Source organism: Lissotriton helveticus, chromosome 5_1 (genome assembly GCF_964261635.1).
Source record: "Lissotriton helveticus chromosome 5_1, aLisHel1.1, whole genome shotgun sequence".
Classification (NCBI taxonomy): domain Eukaryota; kingdom Metazoa; phylum Chordata; class Amphibia; order Caudata; family Salamandridae; genus Lissotriton; species Lissotriton helveticus.
In genome coordinates this window covers 631,468,493-631,481,273 of record NC_136065.1, presented here as the reverse complement: position 1 = coordinate 631,481,273, position 12,781 = coordinate 631,468,493, and the positions used below count along the sequence as shown (strand labels likewise).

The window sequence follows — 12,781 nt, the reverse complement described above, 5'->3', positions numbered from 1 at the left end:
TAAACGCGGTTAAATCTAACCAGAGCCTCAGCATCACAAAATGGATGCTGCTGCCCCGACACAAGTCTGGCCTCCTGCTGCTGACCGAAACTTGGCAGGAGAGGCTTGGACAAAGGGTTTCCTGTCACAGGGAGGTGTTACACCACCCCAGACAGGAGATAGTGGATTGGAGCAGGGAGGGTTGAAAGAAACTAGACACTGCCTGGGGCACATAAGGTGTCCCATGCAAAATCCAGTCAAACCGGTTCCGGGGCACTCCAGCCCCAGCTCTGGCGTGAAACTGGACAAAGGGAAAGGGGTGTAACCACCCCCTTCCTGGGTCCCACCCATAGGAGGGACCTAGCAGGATATCCAGCCCCTTGATTTGGAATAAAGGTAGGAGCTGTGGCACTGCACATCAGATTATCCTGACTGAAACTTTGATACAGAACTCCGGACCCTTCAACATCCCACTCGACGTGGAAGACTGAAGAATCTCCCTTGTGGTCAAGGAGTGGCCACCCTGTGCAAACAGGCACCATCCAGTGCCTCACCATTTGCTTTGTTGCAGTTCCCGCTGGAACTCGAGCAACAAAGATCAACAAGACCAGCTCAATTCAACTTCTAACAGCCTGATCCACAGTCCCAGTGAATCTGAGACCCTTGGAGGTGACGTGAAGCGTGGAGCCGGCCATCTTGGAAAAACTACAAAGTGCTGACCGTGCAGCTCCTGAGGCCCCCTTGAAGCTGTGCATTGGGGTTTAAGAAGCCCCATCCCCAAGCAGCTTTTGCACTGAAGATCTCCCCTCCACACTCACCGAGTGCTGCGTGGGGCCCTTTTGCATTTTTCTGCTTGATGCGTTGGTCTGGCCGCTTGCCCGTTGGCTAGTGGCCCCAATACCAATGATCCTTTGAATTTACACTGCTGGTCTGGTTTTTCCAGAGTGGCCCTCGCTCCCCTGAGAAGGAGCAATCTATCTGACCTCGCTGGTCCGAACAAAAAGTGATCTTCCAATCCTGCGTGGGTTGCACTTGCCAAGGCTTGTTAACTCCGATCCGGAAGCCGATACCGCCAACAGCGAGAACTTTTGTGGGACAGCTTGTGAGTCCATGTGGCAGCGGAGACAAGCTTCCTGTCAAGCACCTGATTGTGCCCAACATTGCCTGGATCCTTCCTGGTTCCTTCCTGGTCACTGGCCAGTGACCCAGACTCTGTCCCCTCTGCTTTCAGGTACTCTACATCTTTGATCCACCCTTGTATCCAACCGGACTCTTCTCTACTGGCCGCCTGCAGCATCTTCATCTCCAGGCTCCATAGATCTACACGACGAAACCCAACACACTTTGGCACCCATGCACCCGCTTCCTGTGGGTGAGGTAACGATCTAATACCGGTGCTCCTGTAGTGGTTTACAACTCTAGTGTCTAAGTTTAAAGTGTGGTAATTCTATTCCAGTCGGAAGACTCTTAAAACTGCAACTCGATAACTTTTACGCACCATTGACTTTGCATTGGTGCATGCGTGTGCTTTTAGCGCTGCACCCGATTCCCGCGGGCTACTCCCGTCCTAACTGCCGTTAGTCCAGTGTAGTCCCAGCGATTCCCAAGACCCCAGGCCTTACCACAGTTCGAAAGGTGATACTTATACCACTTTTTTTATATATGGTTTGAGTGGCCACCGGCCTCATCCATAATTGTGCAACTTTCATATGTTATACTGTGCTTTTGTTTAAACGCTTGTGCTTCTATAATCATAAAGAGTATAGAGGATTGTTCTAGAAATAAATACATATATTTTTATAATATATAACTTGTGTGGTGTCCTTTCATTTGATATTACAGGATTGCATATGGTAAAACAGCTGGCTTCACATGCTCTCTTGAGTTAAGCCTGAAGGCTGCTTAGTCCATGCTACCATTAGGATAGCTTGTCTTTTAAGGTTGACTTACAAGCACCACCATAAGGGATTGTTTGGACTGATACAAGGTGACCCCAGAATTGGAGACATCATAGATCAGGCCAACTTCTCACACTGCCTAAATCTTAAAAGAACAAGTCCCATACTGCCACCATGTTTATCCTAACTCTATTAAATTTCATCTAAAAACCTTCATCAATTGAAATCTTTTCAGCTAAAAAATATTCACCTCGCTCTCTCTCCCAGCTCTAACAAATCTTCAAATGTGTTCTGCTTGCAAATGCCTTTGTCAACCATGCTCCTAAGGACCACATCTAGAACAAAACAACCTAGTCTTTTTTGACCACCTCTTCACCAGCTTTTTAGTTGATCAATTCAATCCCTCTTCGTTTATGCCCTCACCCCTTTTGGCTCCTATCATATCAGAAAATGTAAGGAGCCCAAAAAACATCAATGCCATGCGAACCCTGAAAAGCAAACCTGCCCTCTCTGAAATAAACACCCAGAGCAGTTCTAGATCCTCTCTCTCCCTCTTCCAACCTTTTAACTTCCATCATCCCATTTCACCTGCCTAAAGTCAAATAAACGTACAAATACTTACTGTAAAATGATGCCCTGTCAATTTTCCTAAAAATGTAATTCATAACAAACCTTAGTTATGGCAAAATAAAACACTACATCCTTTCTTCGCTTTTACTCCTTATAGTCCAAACACTACGGGGCAGATTTACAAGGCCCTTGCGCCTCTTTTACGCCGCAGTTGCATCACTTTTGTGAAGCAGCAGTGGCGCAAAACCAGAGGCATGCTGCAGGGTATTTACAACGTGACGCATCTGGGAGATGCATCACGTTGTAAAGCCCTGCACCAGACGTAGGCGTTCCTGCGCAGGGGGGGCGTTCCGGTGCAGGAACGCCTCCTAAATGTGGCTGAGAGAAATCTACAAGATTTCACTCAGTCACTTTTGAGCCCATGCTCCGTCAAAACCCTGTGCCTGATTGAAGTAGGTGTAAGGATTGATGCAGCATTGTAAAGATAGGGCACCCCAGAGCCTTGCTGGAGCTGCATCGCGCTTGCGACGCAACTCCAGCAATGCGCCGCCTTTATGGCACAGATGCGTCTGTCCGTTATTTCCCCATTGGAAATGCGGTGCATCCATGGTGGCGGAGCCGTGATGCACAATAACTGGCGCATCCCTGCTGATATGTAGGGATGCACCAGTTATTGTAAATCTGCCCCTACATCTTACTGCTTCATTCTCCAGAAAAATACATCCAATCTTGATGGTGGAACTTTCTTGTCAAAACTGTGAATGGCACTTCAATAATTGAAATATCTCAACCCTCCTAACTCCTCAATCATCCGCATCAGGATCACTGACAGAATATTGGAAACAAAAATATTGTGTGGACAGAATATTGTCTCAAAAATATCGAAAGGTAAGTGCAAATAGGTAAGGATAGGTTTACTATTCTTAAATCTGCATCCATACACCTTGAAGATAATATATATATATTGTCAAGCTACATATGTGTGGAGTTTATATATAGTAAAACTTTGCTTACCTATAGAAATTTACCTTCGCAATACTTTTGGCCTCTTTATTCTTGGCTTGATATTTTGCCCCACAATATTTTTGTTTCCGATATTCCACAGCACGTCATCTTCATTGCAACAGCATTTGCTTCTGGCTCCAGCCCACATAACCTCTGCCACTGTGAGCGAGGCAATTCCTCCCTGATACTATTTCTGCACACTCGGGTTGTTCCTCACGATTCAAACAATGTTGTGTTTCATACATCCCAACATGAATATGTGTAGAAGCTGAAAACCATTTTCATCCATCGATGCCTTCCTGCTCACCAGTGACAACACCGCCTCATCGTCAGTGTTAAAAGTCAGCTCCTTGTTTGCTAAAATTCCCCTCCCCACAATACAAAAGCCACCACAAGTAGAAAAAATAAAATAAAAAGCTACATTTCTCATTATGCGCAACTACTTCTCTAGCAATATTTCAGCAAACAAGTACCCTAACAGAGTAGTGCAAAACGAGCTGCTGCTACTGCATCCGAAAATAACAAGACTAAAAATTAGGTTTCATCCCCAGAGAACCACATAATCAATTCATTGAAATCGCTCAAAATTGGTGATTTCTGCTTCACAACCAGTCTCACAACAACCCTTCAACTCAGCAGTACTGCCAGTAGCATCACAAAGCAGAGTGTCGTTAAATGCTCATTCTGCTATTAACATTCCAAAGGCAAATTTCATTTTGCCCAGAGCACCGTGAACTTTCCTCAACTCAGCAGGTTCACAATCTGTATATGAAAGATCAAATCTTTCTTTCAGGAGGTTTTTCCTCCAGTTTTCAAAATCCACCTCCGTGCCCAAGAATGTAAGCTTGGTAGTCACCACCTTTGCCCTCTCACTTGTCAAAGGCATGCCTTATTCTTCCATAAGGCCTAGAAACTTCCCCCCTTGTCATTCCACATATGCACCATCCTCCTTTTTCTGAAGAAAAGAAAGCATCCAGGGAATGATCTACAGTCTCTGACCCTGTTACAATATGTAAAATCCATTGTTAGAAACAACTTATATGCTAAAACAATGTGAATGAAATGGAGAAGTGCATTAGCAACTGATTGTTCACATGAATGTAACCTTCAGTCACCATGTTTAACAAAAGGAAACATTGTAGCTAAACAAGCAGAAGACAAAATCCTGGCTTAATGTTGCACTTTTCCATCTCCAAACCTGCACTAGCAGTTCGCAATCTTAATAGCATCATTTGCATAATGAACTGTGTGGATTTCCTCATGAACAACTTCTTTAACTGACTGGTCCTCTGGCAAAGACAAGAGATCCTATAGTCCACCTCAAAATTCTTGTAATCAAACTGAATGCTCCAGCCAGCATACATCTAAGGGTCCCTCCTCCCTCTCTCCTTCTGCTTCTTTCTCCTCATAGCCAGCTAGACCAATGTATTCAGATTCTCTGCTGAGCACGTATCTTTTATTTCTTAGTACAGTACTGCTGCCTAAACCAGCATCTGTGCCCCTCCTGTAAAACTGATGCTCATCCCTATATGACTAAAATTCCAGCCAACACTCCAATGTCTCATCCTTAACTGGGTTACAATGCTTCATTCATAACTCCTTCGTTTTCACTACGCCTGCTCTGCTTCCAAGTGCCTCATCCCCCCAGTTGGCCAGATGGTTGCAAGACCAAGTTCCTCACACTGAACTTTATTCATTAATTCCTGAATTCGCAAAGCTTTGTTGCAAAACCCTAGGGTACGTACCGAGTATGCACCACCCACTGGTTCTCTTTTAGCTCCTACATTCCAGATTGTTTGATGGCCTGGAAATGACCTAAATGGACTGGAGGGCCATTCTAGATGTTTGTCACAGGATCAATACTTCTTGGTACCATTAATTTTAGATACGTGGCTGGATTGGCAATTATGCCATTTTATTGGGTTTCTACAGGCTAGGAGGCTGCTCTCAAAGATATAAAGATTATCATGACCCAACCATGAAGGCCCCTTACTCCATATATTCACAGCTCCTGCAGAGTAGCTGGATTGAAAAAGTTTGGCAGGGCTGCGTTTAGTTTCCATATCAGCACTGAAGCCACAAGTCATGTCTTGTACCCAGTTCACCTGCAGATCACCTGCTGATCCTCACCCATCCAAGCTCTAAATTCCTTTTCATGCTGAACTCAAGCAAACCAAGAAAATTAACTTGTTGTTTTGGAATTACATCATTGAATATATGCATGTGTGTGGTATTTGTATATCTCAAATCTAGTCAAAATACGCTGAAGCACTGTGCAGGGTCAATGGCAAAGGTACCGTTAGCAAGTAATTGAGGTGCTTGGGTTCTGTGACCAAAAGTTGAACCACATTGGGATGTAGTGTTCCTTGAAACGGTGTCTCTTCAACTCTTTCCTAAATTTCCTAAATTGGTACATGGTTGGGGCAGTCCTGATGGGCACATGGAAATTGTTCCAGATCTTGGATGACTAGATGTAGGAGACGTGTTGCATTGTTTTCTTCTCATTACACCTTTTAGCCTCCAATCTGGTGGCATATTGGCTGTGAAAGTGACAACAGCTACTGGAGAAGTTAGCTTGTGGGTCAGATACGGGGGTGCTAGAAGTGATGGCTTTATAAATGATGCAGCTGATTTTGAAGATGGTGCAGGCCAGCAAGCGGAGCCAATAGAGGCACAGCAGTATGAGTGTTGATGATAGGGAATAGCAAATAAGTGTTGTTTGTCTGTTATATTTTGTCATACAGTAGTTAACTTGTTTTCTGTAAAAAAAAAAAAAGTCCTGCTGTACATGTGGATAGAACGGCACTCTATAAATACCAGTGAAAATATGCAGTAATACAAAAAAGTAAATAATTAAAGGAGGTGATATCATATTCTTCAGGCCTGCGGGGAGTAGGATGTCCTTAAGGGGGAGCAGTGTGGAGTATTGAAGGCCATGGAGAAAAGTGTTACCATCATGCAGATGCAAGAGTACAAGGGCTTGAACTTCCATTCTGAAGTCCCTTTCTGGGACATTGGATTTACCAAAGTAGATTTAAATATTGTGGCAGGCTGTTCTAGGTAGTGTATGTGGTTCACCCTTGCATATGTCAGAAACCAGATGTCCAGCATTCTATCCTCATCTACTCCCTATATGTTTATTTGAGCCCTCTTTGCCCGTATTTCCCTGGGCACCTACTTAAATGCATCAACAAATTCTCCTTTCCCAATGTTTTCATTATTTTTAAGATCAAATGTGAACCCAGTGTCTTTCATACCTGCATGTAAGACATCATCCACTGCATTCTCCTCCATCTTTTTAGTTTACCTCATTTGTTTTCCCTCTATAGTATCCACTGCCCTCTCATTTGCTTCATCTACACTACTCCAATACACTTTACTGCCCTTTACTCTTTCAGTCCCTACTCCTCTCTCCACTGTCCTGCTCAAGCCATACAACCCAATATCCACACATAGTATAACATCCTTAACTCCACGTCTACCCTCCTTGTTTGCTAATCCACTGCTCTCTGCATCCTGCGGTACCTTCACATACACCCCACCATCTGCCTTTACCTGTCCATAACTGAGCCACCCACTGTCCATGCAACTCCATCCTTCTTGCTGGCAGGCATCTGTGCTGGCTCTCCACTTCATCCTTGACTTCAATAGTTTCCTGCTCTTCTTGCTAGAAAATCGTAACTGTTTCTAACCTGTCCCCTTGCCTTTTGCCACCTAGATCATCTCTGCCACTTGCCATCAACCAAAACCACTCTCTGTCCATCCTACATCTAGTGTCTATTTCTACCTGTCCCACCCCTCCTGTCTCTGGTCTGATCTCTCCCTGCTTGTCACCTTTGTCATCCTCATGGCATTCATAATCCATCACCTCTTTCTGCCATTCACACTATCGTCCATCACCTTCTGCCAGATCTGTTGCCCACCCTCCTATTTGTACCTGCAACATCCTGTCACCAACACACCTTTCCTAAACATCACAAAATTCTCTCACTGATGCTATGATCATGCACGCCACATGGTACCTATCGCTCTCTTCTTTCCATTGCAGTGAGAAGTACCATACTCTACAGATGTTTGATCACCTCTGCGACTTCTAACATTGTCATGCTTATCCTCTCCCATGTCTTTCCCTTTTCCGATTGGCCTCTCTCCTCTGCAGTCACTGCTCACCTCCTGTTCACCTTCATGCAAATTGTCTATGTGCTGGCACACTCTCGCTCTCTGCTCTGACATCCATACCCTGATGCATGCACGTCTCGTACATGCTCGTAACATATCTAGATGTTGCTTGTGACAGTTGTCACTCCTTGCCACTACTCGTCTCGAAGTCACTCGCTTCTCCTCAAAATGTTTTCCACGTTGATGCACTAACCATCTGAGGGGGGGCTGCGTCTGCTGTACCTCTGTCCAGGCCATCATTGACCCTATGCTGTCTTCCCTCTGCAGACCTTTATCTCTTCATCCAGACATATGTTTGCCATCTCCATTTAGCCAGGCCTGAGGTCTCCCTCTGCACAATCTTCTCCCTTCTTCTGTCCTTGAACTCTCCAACACCTCCTCTCTCGGCCTCAATCCACGCTGAAGATCTCCCTCTGTTGACCCTCGCTATCCCTCCAGGCTCATCCTCTGCCACCCCCGCTGTCCTCTTCCGAGCAAGATGTCATCTTACGTAGACCCCACTTCCAGACATATTGGCTAAAGCTCTTACCACGTAAACCGTTTTTTCCATTTACACAGGTCCAAGCACCGCCTCTCAGACCCTCCCCAGCCAACTTCGTCCTAACAGACAACACTCCCTTCATCCAGGCTCGGAATCTCTGTCTGCCGACTCACCTGCGTCCACTCAGGCCGAGCTCTCCCCCTACAAGTCCATCTCCCTCCATACACGCCTGAATTGGCTCTCAGGACACCCTGGTCTGAGCTGTGCACGTGCAGATGCCTCTCACGCACTCAGGCCCGAGCCCCTCCCCTTCAGACAGGGCAATACAATTAGGAAATGCTTCCCTCCTGTGACGCAGATAATTTTAAACAAAAATTATGTAAAATTAGGTGAAATGCAATTGGCCAGTTTGTTGCTTGCAAGTTGTCCTCAATTCTGAATACAACACGTGAGATACCGGTGCAAGGATCGTTCGAGCAGAAAACGTCTTTCTCCCCACACAAGAGATTAATCTGAGTTAGTTTCTATACAAACCAGTCTCCCTCAGAAGAAAATTATGCAATAAAGCAGAAATGCTAAAAAGTTAACTTTTGCATAAAAATTGAAACTCTAAACTCATCAGTTAAGCCAATTTATACATGTGTAACAAACATTTTACCTCGGCCTGCTTTCAAACTGACTATCTCATCTTTGCTTCTTTGCAGTTTGTCTTGTGGCTCACGGAAATCTTTTTAACTTTGCTAGCATGATTAAAAAGGTTACTGGGAAGAATGCAGTCCCTGATTACACTACCTACGGGTGTTACTGCGGCCTGGGAGGAAAGGGACATCCAGTGGATGCAACAGATCGGTGAGTAACCGCAGCATGCTGAAATAAGTTATATTTCTGAACTGAAAACAACTCCATAAGAAGGCCAATGGGTCAAATCCTCTGGAGATCATCAAATACCGCATATATAGCTTGTAATTGGGTGCACGGTCCTGGTCTAAACCTGTCGCTCCCAAAGTCATAAAAAAGCATAGAGAAGAGGACAGAGGCTTTTAGGACTCCATGTGATGTTGACACGCAGAGGATGCCGCTTTGTTGATGTGGGCCAAATGGTCTTGATTTTAAATATGAGAGGCAGACCCTTTAATGACTGAACCTTTGATTTCTGTAGGGAAGTGGTCTTCAATGGTTTTAATGCCAAACCCACCCCAGTATACAAAAAAAATCATTGGGGCACGCCCCAGAAGTTTTCCCAAATATTCCATTACATTCACAATATTTAAATATGTCTAGACTTATTTAAACATTACAGTTAAGTTCTGTTAAACCTTTTAAAAATGCAATCAAATACATAATTGCTAAATATACCATTCTGGTCAGGCAGACCTTACTAACGTGTAAAAATATGCACAGTGTGATAATTAGAAATGGGGGTGGGTAGGTTTGAAGAATATTCGAAGTCCATTTCCTTATGACACACACCCCCAGCCAGATATAAATGATAAAATATGTTAGTAATTACCTATTACAGAGTGGCATAGTGCTGATCATTTTGTTCAGTTTAAGAAAAGCACTGCTATCAGCATGATACTTCTTTTAACCAGAGCGTGACACCCACCCTGGGATCTGTTAAGGCCCCCTAAGGGGTATCCACCCCCCAGTTTGAAGACCCCTGCTTTAGGGGCTATTTGGAATGTATGTGGGTACAGATACCCCAAGGAGACTGAAAAGACATGCCTCTCCTTTTCAGTTGTAGCAGTCACATCCGGATACAAGACTTATTGTTACCAGTTCTCTAAAATATACATAGGGTGAGGTTTGGGGCACCAAGAACCCTGTTACTCTTTCACCTCATGCTATTGACTATTGGGTGTATCCTTCCTCCTAAAAGGAAGTGCTTCTATTAGAATGCATAGGGGGCTATTTTAGGTCTGAAATGAACACCAAATCATCACATTGTTTGTCATTCAGGTGCTTATCTCCTTTGAAAAACAAAAAACATATTAAGCCATTAGTATGATAAAATACAAAACATAAAATAGAGACAAAACAAAAAAAAGCACTTTAACACATGCATAGGATGACACACATAGTTGGCACAGAGATTAGATAATGCCGATAGTGAGTAGAGAGATCAGGGAGGTTAGGGAAGAAAAAGAGAATAAAGACAACAACAATTGTAAATCCTCATGAGGTACAGAGTAGAATAATGCAAAAGGACTATTCCTATCGAAGACTAGACCGGATCCTTTTGATTCTTTAGAAAGAGCGAGGGCCTCTAACCTTAGCTAAGGCTGTTGTAGACACAAACACCTGTCTGAGCAGTGCCCAGAACTCACTAACGTTCGGGCTGGTGGGGTTTATCCAAACTCTAGCCATACATAAATGGGCACATACAATGATAATAGAGGCTAATGACCTCTCATAACTGGTGGCCTCATGTTTAATCCCACGAAAAATGTCCTTGTCTGTAAACTAAAACTCACGACCCAGATGCCCTGTGAGCATTGAGAATACATCATTCCAGAATGACTTTAGCATTGGACAGTCCAAAAACATGTCCTGTAAGTCTGCCACAAAGAACTTACATTTTGGACAGTATGGCTTGGCAGAAGACTGAGATGTTGCCCACTTCAAAATGAGCTCGGGTGTGTGATACAACATAAAGATTGTTCTATGCTGCTGCGGTTTCAAACTGACAGGGGCTACCGCTCGGTCTAGGGTATTCAAGGCCTCCTGTATTTCTTCTGCTGTTATGTCAGTTATAAGAAGTCAACTAAATCTTGCAGATATCTGCATGCTGTCGTCATGAGCTAATGAAATACATATCTTATAAAATGTACTAATAGAAATTTTACCATCATTCCCATATATACCCGACAATATTTCCAACTAATATGGTATATCTGATAGTTTCTGTCTGTGTAGGAAATAATCCCTTACTTGTAGATATTTAAAACTGTGTGGGCGCCCCAACCTCCTTTTTTAAGGTAGAGAATGAACGAAACCCCTGACTGTCACACAATTGACCTAGTCTGTTGACACCCATAAGTTGCCAGGCTCTTCGACATAGTACTGAAATATTTCAGGAAGTAGTAGATTACCCCATAAAACAGTAAAATAATGCCACGAGGGCAGTGAGTATTCCTGACAGATCTCCTGCCAGATCCTCGTTATGTCCCTGACTACCTTGAATCTCACCCGTTTGTAAAAATTAGGCTTGTAGAGAATAAACTCTATTGACGGTCCACAAGTTAGCTGATAGGCCAATGAGGATAAACCGTCTTAGTGCCCGTTTAGCAAGTTCTGGATCCGCCTGATGAATGCGGGAGAGAAATACAACTTGAATTCTGGGAGATTAAAGCCCTCTTGTTTGTAAGACAGTTTAATGAAGCTGAGGCCCTTCTGGCACGTCTATACCCCCAGATAAAACTGCCTATGGCACTTTCCAAATGCTTAAAAAAAGATTGTGCGACCCAAAAGGGGATTGTGGAGAAGTGTGGCTCAATGTGGAGAAGTGTGGCTCAATGGTTAGAGCGGCAGACCCTGATGCAGAGGTCTGGCCCGGGACCAGGGTTCAGTTCCTGACTCGGTGGGTCTTGGGCTCAATTTCCTCTGACCTGATAATTCTCGCCCCGGTGCCTATTCTAATCATGGGTCCCACTCTGCAACTCTGGGCAATAGCTTGCTTAATCTCCACAACGGCCCCAACAGCGCTGGGATGCCTGGCTTCACCTTTGGGGTGCCTAAGAGTGGGCATTTCACAGGGAAAAGCCAGGAAGGGTTCCACAGCAGTATGCGTACAGCGCCAAGAAACCCCATGGGGTATAAGTGCGCTTTACAAGTACAAATTCATTTCATTGAACTAAGAAGATATAACAATTTGGACAATTCATTCATTTTGATTACTTTGCACATACCAAAGATGCTAAGGGGGAGCCCGTGCCAGCCGCAGCCGTAACTAACTTGAGAAGTGGCTCACAATTCAGAGTGATTATATCCTTTACCTGACTACTAAGGCGGGTACCTAAATATGGGGCAGTATCTGTAACACCTAAAGACGTTGGCAAAATATAAGGTTGGTAATTAAGGACTGTCTGAGTCTTAGCAAAATTTAGCTTGTACCCTGAGAAAGAATCAAACAGCTCTGCCTCTTCTGTAATACAGGCTTATAACATCCACCAGATTAGCAGAAAAAACAGCGATGTCATCTGCATATGCAGTGACCTTGAGTTCTATACCATTTGAGCACACTGAAGGGGGGCAATTTTAGGTCTGAAATGAACCCCAAATCATCACGTTGTTTGTCATTCAATTCTTTATCTCCTATGTGTCTTTTCTACGGAAAGCAATCATTTTGCTGCCTGTGTTCCCAGAAACAACAAAGCCAACAGGGGAGGATTTCATTAGATAAATCCCATTTGTGCATTCCATGCATGAAAATTTAATTTGTGAATGCCTGTGGTTGCATGTATTTGTACATTAAAGCCAGAAATATTGGCACAGCTAATGCTTGTTTGAGAAAGCAGGGTACAACAGCCACGCTATACAAGTGGTCAGTTTTAATGTCGGAATCCCAGACAGAAGCGTCTTTGGAAACTGTTGCTTGAAATATATTTGACGAGTTGACTGGAGAACAAACTTTCAGTGACTTTGACCTTGAATGGCAAGGTAGTGATAG

At 44.0% G+C, this 12,781-nt stretch overlaps 1 protein-coding gene across 1 annotated transcript in view; it reads left to right on the top strand.

The window, feature by feature from the left end:
- Positions 1 to 12,781, top strand: part of LOC144753317 (phospholipase A2, membrane associated-like) — a 152,415-nt gene that overhangs the window by 10,165 nt on the left and 129,469 nt on the right. Inside the window, exon 2 of the mRNA XM_078641056.1 lies at positions 8,817 to 8,961. Coding sequence (XP_078497182.1) covers positions 8,817 to 8,961 — 145 coding nt within the window. The remainder of the gene's footprint in view (positions 1 to 8,816; positions 8,962 to 12,781) is intronic.